Source organism: Xenopus tropicalis, chromosome 5, assembly GCF_000004195.4.
Source record: "Xenopus tropicalis strain Nigerian chromosome 5, UCB_Xtro_10.0, whole genome shotgun sequence".
NCBI lineage: Eukaryota > Metazoa > Chordata > Amphibia > Anura > Pipidae > Xenopus > Xenopus tropicalis.
The window spans coordinates 44632965-44657332 of record NC_030681.2 but is presented as its reverse complement, the minus strand read 5'-3'; the positions used below and the strand labels follow the sequence as shown (position 1 = coordinate 44657332).

General features: G+C 38.7%; 1 protein-coding gene across 4 annotated transcripts in view; it reads right to left on the bottom strand.

Moving 5' to 3' along the window:
* The window catches only part of plekhg1 (pleckstrin homology and RhoGEF domain containing G1), a 127189-nt gene that overhangs the window by 56204 nt on the left and 46617 nt on the right, over positions 1–24368 (bottom strand). The window contains exon 1 of one of the 4 annotated variants that reach the window (XM_012963786.3): positions 3239–3898. The exons of the other annotated variants lie outside the window; for them this stretch is intronic. Within the exon in view, the coding sequence (XP_012819240.1) occupies positions 3239–3248 (10 nt within the window). The 5' untranslated portion in view covers positions 3249–3898. Of the gene's footprint in view, positions 1–3238; positions 3899–24368 lie in introns of those variants that run through there. 4 annotated transcript variants of the gene reach the window in all.

Genomic DNA, 24368 nt, shown 5'->3' with positions numbered 1-24368 from the left:
ATGGCAGCTGTTCTTCTGGCCTTCAGCAGAAACTGACATTTCAGTCAGAGACAGGTTTGAATTGTGTTCTAATTGTTAGGCTAATTTGATGCTGAACCAAACCTTTCATAACGTCTGTCTCAAAGACACCTGTTTAGAACAATTTCTCTTTATAGGAGAAACAGAGCCAAGAACCATAAAATTTGTGCTTAACTAGGAATTGAGCGAGAGATCTTTCCTTTGAACTTCAGAAATGTCTAGGAGGTTTGTAGTGGTTTAATGGCTCTTGTGAAAGTGACCCATTACATTGTCTAAGAGTACTATGTCATGTCTTATTATAAAGAATATAATTACTGCATCAACAAAATGAGCATTCCAACACGTTTATTGCCTACACTTCTATAAAGGACAGCTTTGCTTGTACTACAAAAGACTGCTAATACCCAATTCAGTTTTTACTATGTTTTATGTTGACAATAGAGTGACCAGTCTCAAAGTGCCCTGCAGGGTCCCCCAATTATGATCATATGTCAGCTGAGGCATTAGCTGGGGAATCCTGTAGCAGCATAGCACGTCACTCACAATAATGAAAACCATCATCACCTACAGACTTTGTGCATCAAAAGATAAGCAACAGGCTGTGGGCTAGGTATTGCCAGTGAGTCTATTAAATAGAGTTTCTTGATCTCATGGACATCTCATACGGTCTTGGGTATAACCACCCCTGCCACCCTTAAGGGCAACTGATGTGCTATGTTTCATTGAGAACCTATGATAGGATGAAGGTAGATATGTAATAAATGCAGTTATCTAACTTTAGTTAAATCTGCCAAACTTAATCTTCATCGAATAAACCCTTAAATGTATTTTTTTTTAAAATCCACATTTTCTATCCAAAATACAAAGCAGTTATGCTATCCTATTTGCCATGCCAGTGTAGTAAATGATGTTTATCACTGACAGTTCTACTGCTGGCTGTGGCCCCTGCAGCCAATGTTCAATAAAAACAACCCACCATAACAAAACCAGTGGGTAGCAATAGCAGTGACTCATAAAAACCCAGAGGATGAAAGGAACTAGGCTCACATTCCTGCCCTCTCTTCAATGCCTCCCCAGCTATGAACCAAATCTTTTTTAGAGCCATATTAACTATAACGACAGCCTGTACTTTAATGAGGAATTTCTACGGCTGACAACGAGGTAGGTATGGTAGCTGATGTTGCTGTTATTTATGATGTGGTTACTGCACATATAAATGATCTTTAACTAATGGTAATTATTAGCGGGGATAATTTTTTTTTTAATTTATCATCCTTTATCAATATATTGCTGACAAGTGTATGCTGAACTTTACAGAGATTATTCACATCAGTCCCTGCCCAATTGCAACTTACAGATAAAGGTCCCTATTACATTCACACAACAGACAACACACACAATCAAGGGTCAATTACATCATGTACCTGCATATATTTGTTTGGAGCGTAGGAGGAACCAGAATACCTGGAGGAAACCCCTGCACATGCAGAAAGATTATACAAACTCCTTGCAGATAATGTACAGGTTCAAACCCAGGACCCCAGTAGTGGAAGGAGAGTGGGCATGGGGGGGGGTGGTGGACTTGCATTCATGCTCTCTGCAGACTGGTACCAGTGGCACCAGTAGGCAAATGCAGGGACTGTCCACTTAATGGCTAATCCAGTGTATAAATAAAGAAGCAAGTGTCAGAACACTAAAATCCCAGCATCCCTTCACAGTCCTTTAGTCCAATAACAAATAAAAGACTGTAGTTTGCTGCCCCTCTGTTAAATATATAAAATCATTATAAAAACGAATGCAAAAATACCTAGCTAATCATTGCCACGCATTTTAACTTTGTGAATGTGATGATATATAGAGCAACAGTAAATGCTGTATATAGAATATCAATGCTATTAGCCAGGCAATTTTAGAGCTGTGCAGCCTGCAGATCAGGTAACTAGTTAGGCACTGTATGAATAGTACAGTGTTCAGCTGCAAAGATAAGTATCGGCAGTACTGTATACGTCATATTGCACAGCTATTAAACTAAGTTTGGAAGATCTAGATAACACTTCAAAGCACAGGACCACCAGGAAAATAATGGGCCCGATTTCAGGATATTTCCCGTTTGCAGCTGAAAGCACAGACCAAAGCCAACAGGCACCAGAGCTGGAGGTTATAGTAAACAAATGAAAATGTGTTCTTTTTGACACTGCTAAACATATTTAAAGCAGCACATCTACTGCATAGGGAATGCCTCACATAGGTGGAAAAAAGCTATAAAGCAATTAAAGGGATGAAAAACATGGTAGCTTATTTGTACAGATCTATAAATGTGAAGGGAAACGGTGTCAGCCGAGCAATTGTCAGCATACTGTTACATGCAAAAGCGTGGGAACCCATCAGCAACAGAACCTGTAGGAATAGCAAGCAAAAAACAAACAAGCCGAATAGGAATTGTGTGAGAGGATTGTCGGACTTGTTCCACGTGTGCTTTTTCACCCTGAGCTCCATTATATTTTACTAGGAAACAGTTAAGCCCAATTAACAGGCAAAAGAAACAGCCCAGTGAAAAATGCAAGGAGACAGTTAACCCGCTGTAATAGTTTGTGCTAAACTGCAGAATACGCCGCTGCCACTATGAGAATAGAAAGATGCTGACAATCTAATGTACCAGCTGCAGCACCATTAATAAGCCCTTATCTGAGCCAGTGCTGAGCTCTGCAGCCGGGACAAGGAGGAACAGCTGTGCTATTGTTAATCCCCTTGTGCTTGGGAGATACTTTGGCTCCAAGATTTTGGTGTGTGTGTGCGTTTGAACAATAGCAATCTGCAGTGCACAATCTGGAGTTTATAGATATGCAAATCCCCAAGTGCACATGTGTGGGTCTGTAATGAATAAAACTGCAGGACGAGCTTATTCACCCATTGCCACCAATGCATGCATTACATATAACTAATGCCTGGCACCAATGCTATATACTTGGTTAACTTTTTTGGTATGAGATGGATTTTGCATAGGGCACACAAGCTGACGGCTGTTGGGATTAACACTCTGAATGCCATGTTGCAGCATATCTTTTCAAACAGTGCATTGTTTTAATATCCACAACATTTAAGAGCTTCCCACTTGTAATAAGTGCAACATAGCAAAATGGCAATTTAGATTAATACACAGACTAAAGAGAACTGGACAGTCCAAAAACAGAGCGTTAAACATAAATTGAGTTCTACTTACCAGTAGGCATTGTTTCCTAGAAGTACAGCAGTCCCCCACACCAAACTATAGAGTGTCCCTTTGCAAATGCACAAACTGTATTGCTAATTCCTTTTCTGTGCATGACAATCAAAAAAAGGCCACTTGCCCTTTAACAGCTCATTGAAAAATGATTAATCATTTGGCATATATATATATAAAAAAAAGGCAAATAGATCCAGGTTCCTGAGGAAGCTTTAGCCAGGGAGAATAGAAGGCTCAGGGTTGAACGGGCTCCAGCAGTGCACAAGGCAAGTTCCAGCCATCAGAGTGCTAAGAGGATAGGCAACCTGTTTGAGAGTGTAAAAGTGAATAGCCCTGCCTCCCCTCCCCCTGCAGCCTTACTAGCCCTCCCACCAGCAGTACAGTCCCCAGTAAGGAAGGCTGCCAGCTCCAAATCAGCTTCTCTCACCCTGCCCAGACATATTTACAGCTACCCCAAGCTCCTTTCAGAAAGGAACAAAGCTGCGCATTCAGCAGTGAGATCTGTAGCACAGTGGAACTCTCTGAGGCCTATGCTATGGCATTATGTCCTGGAGTCCAGCCTGTGACCACAGCTATTAGCCGGCATGCTCACTTTTCAAACCTCCATCTCTGTGGAAACCCTTAGCTACCATTATTGCACTACAAAGAGACACATGTTTAAAGGGGAAGGGTCCACTTGATTGTTCTCCCACTATTCTTCTCACCCTACAATATGTTAAAAAGAAAACACTTTAATTCCTTCTAATGTATTCTGTTCTGCCCTGGAAGAGGGCAATTTAGTGATCAGTATAATGCTGATTGCTAAGCAATTTTTATCTCCCCGTGAATTAAATGGGTTTGCTTGATGGTGGAATTAACATACTGTAAGCGGCAGTAAAAGTAATTAGCTCTTCCTTTTAACAACTGTCCAGGGAAGCAATCAGGTTGTATACTGGAGGGTTTAATTACAGCTGTAGGCCATAGAGACAACTACCATACAAACAGAGCAGCAGGAAAGTGGTAAAGTGTGTAAAATCCATTGCAACTTCTCAAGCTGGCCATACACGTGTCGATCTGACAATGTTTCGTGCGACCGTCGGTCGCACCATTCAGGGCTGAATCAGCAGGTAAGGAGGTAGAAACAATAGGATTTCTACCTCCTTCTGCCGATTCAGCGCTGAAGGGAGATTTTGGTCAGGCGCCTTCTATGGCGCCCGATCAAAATTTTCAAACTGGTCCGATCGACGAGTCGCCCGATATCAGCAGCATCCTGCGATATCGGTCGACTCGCCAACATCCCGAGGTTTTGTACGATATTCGGTGCGTGTATGGTATATACACGCACCGAATATCGTACAAAACCTCAGGATGTCAGGGAGACATCCTTACTAGCCCAACTTCATCTCTCTTTTTTCTTATTGGTATGATAATTTATATGATTTCTGCAGACATAATTAGTAAATCCAGTACAATTGCTGTTGCTATGTGCACCCCTTTTTGCTTTTATTTGTGTATATTTAGCATTTGCCTCGGCACAGGGAGATGCTAGGAGGCTTCATTTCGGTTAGCTTCCTTTTTTATGTAATACTGGCACCCTAGTAATTTACATTTTAGGGCTGTGACAGACGGGGAGATTAGTTGCTGCGCGACAAATCTCTCTTGTCGCGGGCGACTAATTTCCCCGAAATGCCATCCCACCGGCGAGAATGTAAATCGCCGGTGGGATGTCATACGCGGCACTGTGATGTAGCGGAAGCTGCCTTGAGAGGAAACTTCTGCAATTTCGGCGCCGCGTATGCCATCCCACCGGCAATTTACATTCTAGCCAGTGGGATGGCTTTCCGGGAAGATTTGTCACGCGGCGACTAATCTCCCCTTCTGTCACAGCCCTTAAGGAGACAGCTTTTCCTAAAGAAAAAAAAAATTCCACCACTGCGGTTGGATACTTTAGCATTAAATCCGGTGAAAAAAGTGAGGGGTAGGGGTGACTTTTTCAGAGCAGTGGCTGGAAGTCATGTGCACGGTCATTCATCATGATGTCACTTTTCTGATGTCACTGTGCACTTGCCAATGATGCACAGAGGTCTGGGGGCTGGGGCACCACTGGACCAAAATACAGGGCTATTGATAGGGTACATCCACAGGTGGGTGAAGGAACATATATAATAGTTCCTTATTGATTTCAGTGGACCAGCATGTGCATTTGTGCGCAGGGCCGGAATTAGGGGTAGGCAGAAGAGGCATGTGCTTAGCACTATACCCCTTTTGTTGCCTACCCCTAGTCCAGGCCCTTGTCCCCCATCACCTGCTTATTGTTAACCTCCCCCCACCCCTTCAGTAGTGAGTGTGCACACTAGTTATTGGCTTTGCACTTGCACAAGGTGGGGTGAAGTAGCCAGTCCAGTCGGGTTGCTTAGTGCACCCAGCCTGTTGGGCTTGCCACTGCTTGATATTTCATTTGCATTTTTTTAGATGCCACATGCTGCATTTTATTGCACTTGATGCATGTTCAGAAGCTGATAACAGAGGGTTGTTCTTGGAACTGAGAAAAACGTTATATAACGTTATATAACGATATGCTTATAAAAATGCAAAAAGGAGAATGAAAGGCTAATTAAGAGTTAATCTCAAGCTGCAGGCATACCTTCAGTTCTCTCAATGGTGCCCTTAAGTCTCCCCATATTTCCCCTGTTCAGATGATCAGAAGCCTCATAGGAAAAAAAATGCTGAGCTGTGTATAGAAAGTTCCCATAATGCCTCAACTCCTGCACCGAGACCATGTGTACATGCTCAGTTAGTTAGACTAGGGGGCAGATTTATTAAGACACGAACGCTCGGAGCGTTCATTGGAACGATCCGAGCGTATTTTCGCTGCATTTTTTGTGTCTTGCGCAACTTTTTCGTACGCTTGTGCGAAAAAATCGGAAAGGTTTTCCCGCTGTTTACAATCGTTCGGTACAAAAATTTAGTGTATTTCGGATCGTCAATACGATATTACCATGACTAATACGATTTTTTTGTAAGCATTTTTGTGATATTTGCGATCTTCAGAAATTCTCGTATCCAATGCAAATTTGTCCCATTCGGGATTCGAACTCGCGTTTTCATGAATGTGCCCCAATGAGTCAGCTTCCTGCTGATTGGCTCAGATCTACATTCCTAAGGGGGGGGAATGAGTTATTATTATTCTTGAGGGAGGGGGGAGCAGGAGAGGGGAGAGAGCAGAGAGCTGCATGTCTCTGGCACATGAATTACATGACACAACAAATCTTTTGACAGAGAAGTCAGTGCAGCATTTCTGTGAGTGCTTATGGCTGGATTTACATAGACCTTTCTGATAAAGCTTACTTAATTTTTACCTTTCTTTCTCCTTTAAGAGCCCTTAAAATTCTGACTATTTCAAATTAACGTTTATCCAACCCACGAGAGCAATTGCCATTGAAATTAAAGAGGATCAATTCTTGGGGTTTTGTCAACCACCTTTGCAGCTATTAAACACTTGGGCTGAAAATTATCCTGAAGTAGCATTGCCCTTAGGGGAAAAGTGAGTGAGGGATGAGTGTGTGTGTGTGTGTGTGTGTGTGTGTTTGTGCCTTTGTGGAACCAGCCAGTGGTTTAAAAATCAGATAAATAGGAAAAGGCCTTTCTATAAGAAGATAAGCAACACAATGTGACAACACAAAGAATGTAGCCTCATAGAGAATTAATATTGTATGTGCCAAGGCCACTGCACCACACAAACAAGATAGCATTTTTAATTGCAGCTGAAAAGAGGCATAACAGGAAAGAAAATATATTTTAAATTAAGTCTGACAAGTTACATACTAAAAGACAAATTCTCTATGAAAGAGATTTTTCACCTGTTAATTAACTTTAAGTATGTCGCAGACAGTAGAATAATGTTATCATCTGCAGATGGTCTTCATTTTTTAATTTCTATTTTTTTAATATTTCATTTTTGTTCTTGAGCTCTCACGCTTGGAATTTCAACTGCTATCTTGTTGCTAGGGCTTAACCTAGCAACCAGGGAGCAGCTTTAAAATCAAAAAGGGGGATAAATAGTGAAAGGCATAAAAAGAAGTTTATGCAATACAAATTAAATTAAACTGAAGTGTTACAGTCAATTTGTTTTTCGTTTGCCAGGCTTATTGCCATACACCATTTTAGCTGCATGCTGGAAAGAGCCAGAAGGGGAAGACTCATAATGCAAATAAATAATAAAAATCAACTGAAGTTGCTTAAAATAGGTCTATATATAAGATACTATACTAAATTCTAACTCTAACTCTAGTTTAACCTCCCCTTTAATGTTTGTCCTATGAACCTTGCAATGCTTTATTGGATCGCCTACTTCAATTTCCACATTAGTAAGCTGTATTTCTGTGAAGCTGTTTGCCCCAAGAGGAGTCTATGGCAACTGGCCTGGTTCACAGATTTTAACCTGGCATGTATGGCACTGGATTGCAGGTAGAAAAATAGTGGTTGTTAGATGGAGCACGCAGGACTGCTTTATCAATAAAAATATCCTTTATTTTTAACTTCCATTAAAAACATGTAAAGAAACCACCCCCCAGCTTAATGCGTTTCATGGCTCATGCCACTTCATCAGAAGTAGCTTCTGATGAAGTGGCATGAGCCATGAAACGCGTTAAGCTGGGGGGTGGTTTCTTTACATGTTTTTAATGGAAGTTAAAAATAAAGGATATTTTTATTGATAAAGCAGTCCTGTGTGCTCCATGTAACAACCACTATTTTTCTGCAATTGACCACGCCTTGATCGGGGCGTTTTTTGATGTGTATGCACGGGTCACTGCTAATACGGGACTAAGCCGGTGAGTGCTCCCTTATTTTGTATAGCACTGGATTGCAGGTAGTCAGTTCTAAGTTAAAATTTGTGAATAGGAATGTGAGTACGTTCTATCAGGTCCTGTTGACTATCAACAAGTATGAAAAAAATAATGCTATATCACCATTTGTGTGGAGGGACAAATTACATCAAATTACATTTGGTGGTTCAACCCGCAGATCTGTCATTTGGGTAACACTAAGGGGCTGATTTAATAACCCACGAATCCGAATGGGAAAAATTCTGATTGGAAAACGAACATTTTGCGACTTTTTCGTATTTTTTGCGATTTTTTCGTAGCCGTTACGACTTTTTCATAAATTGTCGCGACTTTTTCGTAACCATTACGAATTGCGCGAATTGTCGCGACTTTTTCGTAGCCGTTACGATTTGCTCGTATCTTGTCGCGACTTTTTCGTATTGAGCGTTCATAAACTGCGGGCAAAACTTTCAGACTTAGCATGATTTTGGAAGCCTCCCATAGGACTCAATGGCACTCTGCAGCTCCAACCTGGCCCAAGAAAAGTCACCATACTGAAGCTTGAATGAATCCGAAACGTTCGTACTCAGCGCGAAGGCTACGAAAAAGTAGTGACAATTCGCGCAAGTCGTAACGCTACAAAAAAGTTGTGACATTTTGCGAAAAAGTCGTAACGGCTACGAAAAAGTCGCAACAATTTCCGAAAAAATCGCAAAATACCGATCATTACGAAAAAAATGCATTCGGACGCTTTTCGGACGTTCGTGGATTAGTAAATGTGCCCCTACATATGGCCCTTGCATGGACACCTTTTTTGACACAATGCTGCAGCTGTATAAATAAAATGCAATTTATTGAGCAGCCTGCCATTTGTATTAGATCTAAAGATCCCATCATACTGACAATGAGGGCTTGTAACTCAGCAACAGCCGGCGGGTTGCATGTTGGCCATCCTGGTCCATAGGCTCACCTATGCAAGCAACTACCATGGTTGCTCCGGAATCTGCTTTCTGCAACATGCAACAACTGTTATCACAGGGAATATGATCTGCCAGTCGCCATTTGGCATTACAAAGCAGATGACTGGAAGAGCAGTATAGCTGTTACTCTCAAAACAACAATAGTGCTAGCCAGTGGTGTCTGAACGTCAAAATATATCTAACACTGGATAATGTAACTTCCTTTTTGATGCCAAATATGAATTAATTTATGATACAATTAACCAGCTTTTAAGAATTAATACTAGTATGAAGTTTGGTATTATATTTATTAGTCATTATATATATATATATATATATATATATATATATATATATATATATATATATATATATAGTGCTGACATATTCCACAGCGATTATACATCATTCACATCAGTCCTTGTCAAGTGGAGCCCCATTTTCTAAATTAAATTAACTTTTAGTATGTTGTAGAGAGTGCTATTCTGAGACAATTTGCAATTGGCCTATTTAGCTTTTTGTTCGGCAGCTCTCCAGTTTGAAATTTTAACAGCTATCTGGTTGCTATTTGCCAAAATACCCTAGAAACCTGTCAGTGGTTTGAATGAGAAACTGGAATATGAATAGAAAAGGGCCCCAATAGAAAGCCAAGTAATAAAAGTAACAAAAACACTAAAATTGTAGCCTGACAAATGTTTTTTTGGCTGGAAAGAGTTGGAAGAGGAAAGCAAATATCTAAAAAACTATAAAAATTAAAACCAATTTAAAAGTTGCTAAGATTTAACCATTCAATAACATACTAAAAAAGAAGGTGAACTACCCCTTTAAGAAATTGTTTCAGAATTGTTTTCCCGGAAAAGAGCTGTTCTCAAAAGTGTCTCACTGCAAAAGAATTGCCTCCCAGCAAAATCATTTTCCTGAGAATCGTCTAAACAAAGATTATCTGCAGCCCCCATCTAACCAATAACTGGCAAAGCATGGCATGGGTTTGCAAAGCATTTATTAAATCTAAATTATTTTAATTTTCAGACTGCCAAGACAGCTGCAATGAAAGAAACATCTTTGTGAAATATCAAAAAATCTTTACCTGCTTCCAGGTATAGGTATGGGATCAACTACGTGGAAACCTGGAAAAGCTCTAAAAATACAGCATTGCCATTTCCCATTGAGTCCTATTTAAACAAGCAATCCTTAATTTTTTTTACGAATGTTCTTTTTTACTGCTACAATAAAACAGTATGAGACAAGATCCCAAGTATTCTTGATTATAGACCTTACCCATTTATAAGCTATTGTCTTCTTAGGTTTTCTGTCCTCCTTCACTGCTTTCCCAGTTTCCACTACATTCAGTTAAATTGCCTGGACCCAAACAATGCACTCCCAGGTCATCCCAGCCATCATTGCTTGAAAACACTCTCTGCCTCATTTCCGAGCCATAAAAACCTCAAGTGCACCATATGGGTTTAAGCAGTTTTAATTTGAATGAAGAGACAATCTGGAGTATTCTGCTGACTACTCAGCAAGCTTAAAATCATGTACAGGGAAATGCTGTAAATTGCTCTTTGTGCAAGTGCCCTAAAAGTCACCCTCATTGGAGTCTGAAATGGAAACATGTTCTGAGGAGTGATGAATTGCATCAAGTCTGATGGGCAAGTTTGGGTTTGGTGGAGAACTATGTCCTAAGGTGTGGTGGGTGACAGGCCCAGACTGGCAATCTGTGGATTCTGGCAAATACCAGAGGGGCTGCTGTTAGATGCCATAGACAGTCACTTTTTATTGGCCCTGTGGGAGCTCTTTGGGCCTTTCTGTACTTAAAATGCCAGGGCCTCTTTTGAAACCCAATCTAAATAATGGTCTGGGGCTGTTTTTTCATGGCTGGACAAATACAATGATAAAAAATGTAATGCTTCTAAATTGTGGCAACAGTTTGAGGGAAGCCCTTTCCCTGTTACAGCACAATAATGGCCTCCCATGCACATAGTGAGGTTCATACAGAATGAGTTTCCTGAGAGGGAAATGGAAGCAATGGTTTGCCCAGAGCACTGCTCATAAACCAAATTAGCAATAGATAACTGAACTGGAAGCAACTGTGATGGGCAGACATCAGTGCCCAACCTTAATCATGCTGCTGTGGCTAAATGAAATACAATCCCATGAAAAATGTTCCAAAATCTTTTGGAAAGCCTTTCCAGAAGAATTAAGTCTGCTATAGCAACAAAGTGAAGATGAACTGCATATAAACTGCATATTAACAAAATTTGCCTGTGTTGTTTTGATAATACAGTGTAATTATAAGATCAGAAAATTACATGAGAGGTGCATTGCCTCCTCATAGTTACTTCCCAAGTAATAAGCACCAGCCCCCCCTTTTCTCTGCAATTGGCCCATTGGCAGATTCTGTTGTCCTGTAGAGGCACCGATCGCACCCCCTCAACCCCCTGTTGGAATTAGCCACAAGTAGCCAGCAGCAGGCTGGGGAATTTTTCTAGCTTGTGCTTTTTTGTTTATTATATAGGCATCCAAGGGCCTCCCCCTAAAGATTTTGACCTAGGCAAATTGTAAATATGATCCTTGTTGAGGAATACATTTGTTATGGATAAAAAAAACCTGTAAGTAGAGTTCTGATAATAGCCACAATTCCTCTTTATATACCCATGGAATGTGCTGAACAATATGAAGGGCTTAGAAAGAGATAATACTTTAAACTAATGTTTTTGAAAGCTTGCTTATACTGAATCAATCCCTTAATAGAGGAGGCTGGTAATGTTATTTGGAAGAGTGCTTAGGTTCCAACAGAGCAAATTAGCGCCAGAAGCTTCTCCAGCCATTATAATTGCAGAGATAGACACATGTCACTAATCATTTATTGTTGTGTGACACCTTGCAGATAAGCTGGGATGATGAGAGGGGCAACTCACTAGCTTTAAAACTATATAACATAATGGCCACTTTTATGCAAAACCATTATAGGCCAGAGCAAATGATGTACATGCAAAGGCAGAAATACAACACACTATTTCTGTATATCTGCAAAGGTTAGCATTGATGTCTTGCAGTAGCGGGATTTTGGGGTTGATTCTGACCATGCAAGAGTTTGCTCCTTTCTAATCCTGCAGTCCAAAAACTCACTGATAGGTTAATTAACTTCTGGTGGATCTGACCCACATATGTGTGACTGGTATAATAAGGTTCACTGGGACAGGGCTGATTAAAAGACTAAACACTCTGTTAAGCAGTGGTAAGTCAAGTATTGGCGGTATATAAAGTATAACAAAAATATTATTGTTGGTAGTACATTTCCTACAACAAAATAGAATACATGGCGTGACAAACAGTGTACCAGTGTGGAGACATAAGAAGCACTCATATCACTTAACTCTCTATAAAAAATTCAGTGGAGGCAGTGAGTCCGACATTTATATATAAATAGTGCTGCTAGCAAACATAAGCGGTTGGGTAAAACATTACTCAAGCAGTGACCTTATAAAATTGGACATTTATTAATAATGCTCCAAATGTTTTATGGCACTGAAGGTGTCACATAAAGTGGGTTATATTAAAAAAAAAAACTTCAGCCATTTAAAACTGTGCCGACTGTCTATATTTGGGTTCCATAGTAATTTGGGTCCACAGTAAATTTCATTGAAACTGATAAATCTGAATTGTGATATTGTACACCCTTTCTGAAGAATATGTTTGTTGCTATCTCTTTATCTGGTTATAGGTCCAATGCCATGCCCTAAAACATATATTGGCAGTAGAAGGTATGAGATACTTTAGACTCTCCTTATCCTTGTGGGGTGGGTGCTTTAGCAAAAAGGTTATTTGCTAGAAACAAAGGTATGGTACAGACCTAAAACCCCTAGAACTTATATGAGCTACTCTGTGGACGATCTGTTCCATTCCATATTGTATTACATTGCATTTTATATTACATATTGCTGGTATAAATATGGTTTATAATGCAGAACAACCTGTGCCAACATGTATAATGAAAAATCTTGAAAGCAAAGTAAATGCAAAGCCTACTTAGAAATAGGGTACAGTGGCCTTTTGAAGGCTGGGGCCATAAAACAAACTTCCTTCTCTGTTAAAGGCAACAACATTGTAGCTGAGAATACTGTGAATTTACTTAGCCTGCAGCCACATCAATAAGTGCCTGCTTTCCATTGGACCCCTCCCCAGAAATGGCCAATCTGTTTTTTTGAACATTTTTGGAAAAATAAAGAGAATGTAACCTTACACAGGAATAGGATATATATTGTCCCTTACCATTTCTGTACTGAATAAGATGAAACACATACAGTCCCCTGAGCATACCCCTCTCACCATATGGTGCCAGCAATTTCAGAGGAAGAATGTTTTGCCTTGTGTCATTTACTGGAGCTGAATAAGCCTAACATAAACATAGTAGGGGAAAGATGGGGAAAAGACAAACCTTCCTTTGGTGACAGCATTTGGAGTTCATTCTGTATGTTAGAAGCCTTTCAAGAAATCCTTGCCACCCACCTGGCTGCTACAAAGTTTTATATGGCAATAAAGTCTTACTGAATCCCTGAATTTAAACATATAAAGTTTCAAATGTAAATTGGAGATATATCTTTTCCAGGGTTAATTTTATCTTATGTTTATTTTTCCTTCAAGGGTAGGAGTTGGCCCTGATGGCATGTTTCCCTTAAAAGATATATTACAGAGCTTCTAACATGATTTGTCTACCATTTCTGGAGGATGCTCTCTTCTAATGATATTGCAAAGCTTCATATTATGGAATGTGTTATCATCCATTATATAGCACATACATGATACTCAGTGATTTTGAAATGATTGTTCAATGTTTACATCTATTCCTGCTCCAATGGAGCTTGCACTCTAGTTACATACAACACATTCATACAGCACACTCTCTAGCAGGCCTGGCCTGGGATTCAACTGGCATTTCAAATACATAGAGGCCCAAACATCCCCCGCCAGCCCACTAAACAGTGACTGCCTATGTGGCATCTTAAAGCATTTTCCAGAATCCAAAGATTGCAAATCCAGCCCTGATTTTCAGGGGTAGTTTTATAAGGAGTTGAGTGCCATGCCTGTACATTTTTACAGAATGGAAGAAAGCTAAATTACCTAGTGGCAGAAACCCACACAGACAAGGAGAGAACCTACAGACTCACATTACCTCTTCTCACTAGTCACTCGCTAAACTTTCCCATATGTAACAATAGACTAGTGCCAGCAGCAATCAAATTCTAAACACCTCCCAGAAATGTAAGATCATTTTAACTGACAAAAAATTGATTAAGCCATATCTTACTGTGAGCAGTAAAAGCAGATTTTCTACAATATATGTTATAAATACATTGGCAGAAATGAATAATAAACAAAGCAAATCAGTTTAATTTATTCATTTATAGTGTTTTGCCTATTATTGTGTACAATGAGCATACTATTTTTATTTAATATTATTTTTGGAGACATAATGATACATATGAAGTAACATGCAAGGACTTACAAAGAGTTCATTGTGTAAGGTAAAATTACTAGATCATAGACTGCTATAGGAGTAGAAAATGAGAAGAGGCAGAAGAAAGCAATTAGGAAAGAATAAAAAAAAAGAGCCTACCTAAAAAAGTGTGAAATTTCAACTTCATTTTAAAACAGTATTCTTCCCAAATAATTTTAAATATTTGCGACTGGTAAAATTCCTCCCAGAATCTAGCTGTCGGGACGTCTACTATTTAAACCTATTCATTGATACAAGCCAGGGGATACGCCTTCTTTTGACAAGCCCAGGAAACGATGTTATTTTAGAACACACAAATCCCATTGATACATTCAGGAAATGGAGTGAAAAAATGAAGGAAAATTCATTGAAACTTCATATTTTATCTGTCGTTCGACCAGGCTAAAAATACACATAGATATAATGAATGGCGCCTCAGCATGGGATCATAAAAATAGAAGAACTTTATACTCTTGGCTGTATCTAATCTTCTTTCGTTTATAGTTATGATAACATAATGGTTTCTTTGCAAAACTAATTTTGGTGAAAATACAATGGCTCTGGCCAATTAAACAAAAGTGTTTAATAGAGATTTATGGGCCTACAATATCCTCATATTTTCCCTTCTGCATTGTCCTTAATACAAGAGAATGCCTTGTTATAAGCCAGGGGTCCCCAGCCTTTCTTACTCAAGAGCCACAGTCAAATGTTGAAAGACTTGGAGAGCAACACAAGCATCATAAACATTCATGGAGGTGCCAAATAAGGGCTAAGATTGGCTATTAGGGAGCCTCTATGCACACTATCATCTTACAGGGGCTTTATTTGGTAGTAAATCTTGTTTTTATTCAACCAAAACTTGTCACCAAGTCACCAAATAACTACCTGCTTTGAGGCCACTGGGAGCAACATCCAAGGGGTTGGTGAGCAACCTGGAATCATTACTTGGGATATAAGAGAGAGAAGGACTAGCATTTCTTGGACATTGTCAGGTTGGAGATTAGTAGCCATGGTGCACTTAGCTGTAAGTCTATATGGAAAAATGTATCTGGGTTTTACACTAAAATATGATAGCTTTATTCAAACACTTTCAATGAATCAAGAAGGGCTATAATGGGAATAGCTTGGGATGAGGACTGAGTGGGGATGAGGGCTCAAATATTTGCATGGCAATTTTTACATGTAGAGCTATTTTATACTGATTTTCACTATATATTACTATACTGATATGAACTATATATTTAGTTTTTAACCCTCTCCATCAATTAGCAGAAGCCCCATCTGTATTAGAGTAGACTACAGTCCACTGATCCTACAACAACAAATCAAAGTATTCCCAGATGTATTTAAGGAGGGTACACATGTAAACAGACTGATTGGTAAACCAATGTTGGCTTGGTCATACAACGTTTTCATACAACTAGTACTGTTCACTAATGCACACCTTGTAAAGCAAGGGCTTTAATCAGGAAATGTTCTTTACTTATTTAATAAAGAACCATTGACAGTATGGTTTTTGACAGTTATATACGTACAGACATAGAAAAAAAATGTGTTTTAAAGCGACAGTATACACCCCTTTTAAATATGAGCTCAGTGAATAGGACTGAACATACTTGTATGTATGTATGTATATATATCTTTATTAATAAAGCGCTACTTATGTACGCAGCGCTGTACAGTAGACTTAAATGAAATACCCATCCATTGAGAAGTCCCTCATAATGGGCTGCTCAAAGGCTACAGCTCAGAAAAGTGAGAGATTTGTTTGTTTAAAGGTAGATAAGGAGGTCTGAATTGTTTTAATTAAAACAGTTGGCAGAATGTAATTTCAACATAAGTCGTATTTATTGTGTAGTGTAGTTTTTAACTAAGGTGTTTTAGATGTATACAGTCCTTTTAATCATGGCAACCATTCGTAGACAAGCCAATCCTTTTTAACATTTGATCCTGTGAGATGACCCTGGCAGCAGAATTAAATGAAATTAAATTGAGGGGAGGTGGAAAAGATATGTAATCAAGCAACTAGGTAGCAGAAATACACAGCTCACACACTGATACAGTAGATCCTTTTTCATGGTATCAGCATCATAAATTACTGTAACAACTGAAATCAAGGTCAGTAAAAATGCTGGCTGTCTGCAAACCCCTACCCACTCTGTAATGACTATAATTACACAAAGTGCAAGATGATTAATCAGCAAACCGGTAATTTTAATAACAGAGACATTACATTCAATATCAGGTTGTCTGCATTTTTGTAAAGTTTAAAAGATAAATATAGGATTACGAAAGAAATGTTTTTCTTTCCATAATTAACCTTTCCCAGTGAATAGTTTTTGGATACCAGTTATTCAGTTGTATAATACACTAGACTGTGTCTACTTAGGGGCATTTGGATATCAGTTGATCCATAACAATTAACACAGACGTATTTAGATGACCTAATGTACCTAAAATGAAAGACTTTATTTATTTAAATGAGAGCGGAGCCAAGTCGGGATCGGGCCCCAAATTCCTTCTCCATGGCGCACCATGTACCCTCAGCCTAAGTTTCAAGATTTCGTAAAGCTAAAGAATTGAGGTCTCATTTATTATTATTTATATAGCATCAATTTACGCAGCGCAGGCGTAACTAGCATGGTGTTCATGTAGGTGTGTAAAGTGACAGTAAGTGCGGAGTGAGAGGTAAAAAAACAGTGGTTAGTGAATGTTTGGGGGGTTTAGGTTATAGGCTATTAACCTAATGAACCACTCTTTTCTATAGCTCTGGTTTTACAGTTTTAGATGGTGCTGCCATTCCTAGTTTTAATTCCCTTGTGTATATGCAATGAGGTCTTCCAATTGTTTTTGTTGTATCTATTTTTTGTAGTGTTGTATTGTTATCATACTGTTGTGTCAAGATATTTGCTAGCTGTGCCTTCTAGATTGTAAGCTCTTTTGGCTCTTTACCTTTTGTAGAGGTTATTGGTTATTTTTTGTGTGTAATCTGTATGCACACCCATTTACTGTACTGCACTGTAGAATGTAGCATGTTGCCACTTTATAAACATGCTAATGATAATGATAAAACAATTGTGAGTTTGAATGTTGCCACATAAAAAAGAACATTATAAAGGATAAATGGCAGAAACAGAGTGGAAAAGCAAAATTATGCACACTGGGCATGCCTACATTGTCTGTAGCAATAAGCCGTGACATTGTCACTTAACCCTCCCTATGTGGATCATAACTGGAACTTCTACGCAATGTTGTAATATTATACTTGAAATTATCTACATATACTAGAGCATAAAAAAACCTCAGAAGTGAAACAGCAGACATCAGACCAAGCAGCTGTTCAGTGTCCAAAAGTACTGATACCCGGGGTGAATATATGTGTGCAAAAAAGCTCATCTTTCCAAAGGTTTTGGGGGGGGGGGCAATAATGTGCAGTCAAGCCACTAAGCACTGCCATGCTTTCTTTGACACTGTAGGTTTTAAAAAAGAAGAAGTCATTAAAATATGTGACGATTGTGACACCCTTTTGGCAGTTGGGATTACTGTCTCCTTCCATTAGTAGCACGGCCTGTATAAACATAGGTACCAGAAGGCCACGTTTTGGACAAATGGATTGCACAGGCAGCTGATACGTTGTATGCCTTATGCAAATAGGATTTAACAGAAATAAACCAAATGTGCTTAGCCGGAGGGAAGCTGATGCATGGAGGCTAACTGCTCCTTTGTGACTGCAGTGCATGTGTGTAATAGGGTTAAAGCACACCAGGGAGCTAGCATTCAGCCCTCAATAAACGATCTAAGGGAAATGCACACAGCAATGCCAGAAGCTGTGTTCCAATCACAAGCTACTTCTTAGGTTTACATAATTAAATGCTCTACTTAGTAAATTACATTTCCTGTAATAGCACTCAGCTTGATAGGAGAAGAAGTAATTATTTTCTTGGGCTTCTGCAACTACATTCCCCTAGATAGACAGCTTGCAGGCCAGGAACTATGCACTGATCACTGGGGGGGATGGGGGGGCTGATGGGTTGCTTGAGCACTGTTACATTCTAAATTTGAATTTTGAGCTGTACCCAAAGTGATAAGGCTAAAAGGATAAGCTTACTGTTAATGAACAGGAAAAAAACACTGCAGGCAGCAGCTATAAACGGAATGATATGAGTCACTTTATGATTAACATTTTGGGCAGCATAAAACTAAGCAGTTACATTTTATCATTAAAATATATAAAATACAGGCATGAAACCTGTTATCCAGATCCTTGGAACCTGAGGTTTTCTGGATAAGGGGTGTTTCCATAATATACTTTGTCTATTAAAAATTATTTAAACTTAAATTAACCCAATAGGGTTATTTTTCCTCCAATGAGGCTGAATGATATCTTAGCTGGGACCAAGTACAAAATATTTACAGAGATAAAGGAATTCATGTTTTAAATGTAGAATTCATTAATTAAAATGGCATATAGGGGAGCTTCACAAAAGTTGAAGCTTTCTAAATAACAAGTTTTTGCATAAGGGATCTCATACCAATAATGTATTTATCAAAATCATAAAAAATGCATACAACTATACAATATGTACACTCTGTTTGATGTAACTTCCATTAGTGCCTCAGTATTTGGGTAAAAGATGTAGCATAATCAAAAAATTATATTATATTATTATATATTAATATTATCACTGCTACACCATGTCACTAGGGGGTGATAGGAAAAAAGTGTTAAAAGGGCAAGATTTGCTGGAGAAATTCTATTACTGCATTAATGATTACATTCCTCCATTCTGCTATCCTTGAAAAAATTTACAGGTATAGGACCAATTTTTTGGAATACTTATTTTCTGGAGAAGGGATCTTTCCATGATTTGGATCTCCATACCTTGTCAGCTACAAATAATTTAAACATGAAATAAAGCCAATAGGATTGTTTTGCCACCAATATGGACTCATGTGTCCTAATTACCATCAAGTACAAGGTACTGTATTATTACAGAGAAAAATAAATTATTTACTTAAAATGGACTGTGGGAGATAGCCTTTCCATAATTTGCAGGTTTCAGGATAACAGGTTTCCAAATAAGGGATTCTATACTAGTACTAAACATTGAACCCTTTCACTTACAAAGTCACAGCATAAATGTAGACTCTCATTTATATGCATTCCATGTACTGCAGTTGTATGTGTCATTCTGATCATTTTTATTTGTCTTTAAAAAATTAAAACCGAGCAGTGCCTTAGTGACCTTGTGTCATGCTATCCATGGTATCTGCATGCTACCTCATTCCGCTCATTGCTCTCAACTCAATACTGCCAGACATGACTGACTCTTGGCCTGCAGATAAATGCAGGCCCATATTTCGCCCTTATGCCTGTAAAAGCTTTTTGATGTGCCTGCCCCTGGAGCCATGCGTTGGCCAGGGTACAGGCACACGAAGTGGATTTGGGTGTGAAACTGCACAATCAAGCAGATTTGCAGGCTGTAATTGGTATTAATGTTATCATAGCACCTCTGTAATTGGTATTCATGTTATCATAGCACCCCTGTAATTGGTGTTCATGTTATCATAGCACCCCTGTAATTGGTATTCATGTTATCATAGCACCCCTGTAATTGGTATTCATGTTATCATAGCACCTCTGTAATTGGTATTCATGTTATCATAGCACCCCTGTAATTGGTATTCATGTTATCATAGCACCCCTGTAATTGGTATTCATGTTATCATAGCACCCCTGTAATTGGTATTCATGTTATCATAGCACCCCTGTAATTGGTAGTAATGATATCATAGCACCTCTGTAATTGGTATTAATGATATCATAGCACCTCTGTTAAATGAACTCATTGATGTACAACCACCAATGTTATTACTCTTTGTTAAATATGACAAAACTCTTTGGACACAAAGCTCACAAAGCTTCTTTTGACACATAAGAAAGTACAAACAAGCAAATAACTTTTAAAGACAGGTAAGAAACGTAAAACAAACAATATTAGGCAATGTGATGTGAAAAAGGCTTAGGAGGTAATTGTCTTTCCATTTCACGGCAGTCCCACTGTGTTTGCTACAGTTGCCCAAGTACTGTAATCCATTACATCTGTCTTTCTCAAGTACTCTAATGAATATACAAATAAATGAATAACTTTTACTACCCTTTATCTGTACAATGTTTAATTATAATGGGTTTATCTTATTCATCAAAGGAAAAGATATGTCATAAAAACATGCTTATTTTTCAGCTTTGATCAATGGGCAGTTATTTTCTGATGCAACTTCTCATCTTCTATGATTTACCACTGTAAACGAACCTAACTCATTACTGGTCTATTTTGTGCTCATTAATTCTTTTAAACTTTGATCATTGTCAGATGTGACTATTTCTAATGATATGTTTAAGCTAAAATAAAATCTTTTTTCCTCCAAGCAGAATAGAAAATAAAATAGAAAAAGTATGAGCCCACCGTTATATTTTTAGATGACATTTTATGAGCAAGAAATGGTAAAAAGAAGAAATATATAAAAGCAATACTTAAGGCATAAAATACCATTTGACCTTTAAGGAGCCTTGGCTCCATAGCCTTCTCGGATCTGTCCAGACTTGCTGGGATTGTTTGTTTGCTGTTCGGTTGGGTGTTTATACTCAAGACCTTTTGCAAACAATGAAAATATTTCTTTCAATCTGCAGTTCAGGATGACAGCAAACATCTCTAAATCTAATGCTCCCTCAAGTGTGTCATGTATTACAGATACTCTATATCCTTAATAAAGTAACCAATTTCATATATACAGATGTGATTCATTATCCCTTTATACAGAAAACTCTAAATTACAGGAAGACCATCTACCATATACGCCATTTTAATCAAATAATTTACATTTTTAAAAATTATTTCCCTTTTCTAATAAAAAAAAAGGTAATAAACAGTACCTTTTACTTGATCCCAGCAGAGATACTGTATAATTAATCCTTATTGGAGGTAAAACATTGGGTTTAATTAGTAGAATTAGTATGGAGAATTAGTATAGAGACCGAATTACAGAAGATTCCTTTTCCAGAAAGGTACAGGTCTGGATAACAGGTCCCATACATGCAAGAACAACTTCACTATCATGGGCAGCAAGCCGTATACAGCACCCCCATCTTCCACACTCTGCATTATGAGAGCCAAATTTTTGGTTGGAAAAAAAAAACAGGTTTGAGTATAAAAGGTATTGGCTATATAATGCCGCTAGTATGCTTTCTCAGGCAACCTGGCCTCATGACAAAGACATCCCTGTTCACTGTTACCATCTCTTTAGTTTTTACATTTTTAATGTTCACAAAGGCCCCGGCCTAGGGCGGCATGCCGCCCAGCCCCATGTGAAATTTGCTCACATACGGAGCTCTAGGGACAGGAAGTGCAGAAAACTTCAGGGCGCCCCATCCCCAGTCCTCTGTATGTGAGCAAACTGGATGTGCATGTGTGCAATCCTAAGGAGGAGGGGGAGGACAATGGGTGCGCCTCTGGGTGCCCTAAACACAAATCCGGCGCTGGGTATGGGATCTATTTTCCAGAAATATCCAGAAAGCATATGATAATTCCATTTGACCTATTTAATAATAATAATTAGACTGTACTTGATACAATGAAGATAGCATTTATGCTCGCATGGCAAAAAACGCCTTTCCACCGGCAGCAATAGGAGCCCCCCATTGCTTTGGCTTTACATAAAGGAAAGGAGGAAACTTTGGTTGACTTTGAAAAGCCATATTGATGTGTAGTCCTTTCCCCCGGCAACTCCTATTGTTGCCGGTGGAAAGGCATTTAAATTTTTGTCTTTTAAGCTTCAGACCGATTCGCCAGCTTAGCTCCAACGGTCCTATTCCCATAATTATAATTCTATTACCTGGCCCGAGGACCAGACATTTGAATTACTCTGATATCGTCCACCATTGGTTGTTCTACCCTCCACTATTGTTCAGAGCTGAATCATCAGATTTGCAGGCAGAAACAAAAGTATTTTACCCCTATCTGATGATTTATCGCTAAACACTTGCCTGTCCTTGGGAGTCTTCAAAGGCGCCCAATCAAAATTTTCCTTCCTGCCCGATCGATGAGACAACCAATATAAAAGGCCTTTGCCAATATCGGTTGCCTCATTTCCTGCCATACACGCATGAATATCGCATTAAACTTAGTTTCATTCAATAATATTGGTACATGTATGGTCACCTTCAGAAGTCAGAACTGTGTTGCACCTAAAGCACTGGGTTTCTGTATCCATCAGCCTGAATTGTGTCTGCATTGTTCTGGGGGAAGAGGTCACCTAACAGAATTCCATCTGTTCTCAAACACTCAAATCCCATTCTCAGTATTATTATGGACGTTCTGTCTAAAACAAAAATCAAAAAGAGATCTATGATGAGAACATCCATGTCAGGTCTGAAAGCCCCAGAGCTATGGCTTAAAACTAATCTGTCTGGCATTTTAAGGAATTTTCTTTTCTTTGAAAGCTTGACAAATACCGCTTAATGCTGTGACAAGTTATACAGGAACAAACCATAGTTTCTATGTCACACACAATCAAAAAAAGTGATAACCTTGTGTAAAAGCACTGTGATGTGACATGGGGTTAGGCATTAAGATGACTTTATTCTAGTACAGGTATGGGATCTGTTATCCAGAATGCTCAGGACCTGATGTTTTACAGATAAGTGATCTTTCTGTAATTTAGATCTCCATACTTTATATCGACTAAAAATTATTTAAACATTTAATAATCCTATTAGGATTGTTTTGCCACATATATGGTTAATAATACCTTAGTTGGAGTCAAGTACAAGGTACTGTTTTATTATAGAGAAAAAAATTATCATTTTTTAAAAATTATTTTTTTTATTTAAATGGAATCTATGGGAGATGGCTTTCCCATAATTCAGAGCTTTATTGATATAACAAAAGAACAAGCGCAAATGTGCAGGGAAGGGCAGAAAAAGAGCAAAGCAAGAAGAGAGAAAAAAGAGAAAAAAAATATAGTGTAGTTTCTCAGTACTGATTAGTAAACACACCTCAGTGCAATCAAACTTATAATGCAAATTTCAAATAATGCTATTCAACCTTATATTTGTGCAAACACCTATTGGTGCCAATTCTAGAGTTGTAGTTTCACAACACCAATAAGTAAAGTATAACTCTACAATAAGTAGAATAGTATTCTGCAATTTACAAGTTGTTCAAGTGCTGCATAAAATCTTGCAGTAAAACCTCAATTCCAATAATTCTTATAGTCTTAAAGTGCCACAATATTATAATTGCAAATAAAAAGTGCATCATGTATCCATTTCCCAACAGTTCAGAGCTCCCATTCTACTCACAAATGGTAATTAGTTGCAGTGTGTATCAAATAAATCTTCCTGGGAAATTGCGTTCTCCATATAAAACGTATGGAAAAGAAAGGAGAAATCTCATAGGTATATAGGATATTTTAATCTGCACTCACATATAAATTGTTAAAAAGGTGCGTATCAAGTCCTACTGCTTGGTTTAAGGATCCGTGCGGCACATGCAGAGCTCCCGGCGGCTTCTGGTTCCCTCCAAGTCACCCCGACATTACCTGCAGAGGGAGTGTCTCTTGGTGCGCTCTCTATCCTATTTTATCTATAATGGGTTTGCGGCATCTACCTGTTTCATATTTGTTATGAAGGAGTTTGATGTCTCCTCAAAGAACAGATGTAAATTTAGAGACTGGTGCCTTACTGCAGCTGCAAATAGTGATGTAGCGAACATCGCCGAAAATGTTCGCGAACCCGTTCGCGGACTTTCGCCAAAACTCGCGAATATTCACAAACTTTGCAAACCCCATAGACTTCAATGGGAAGG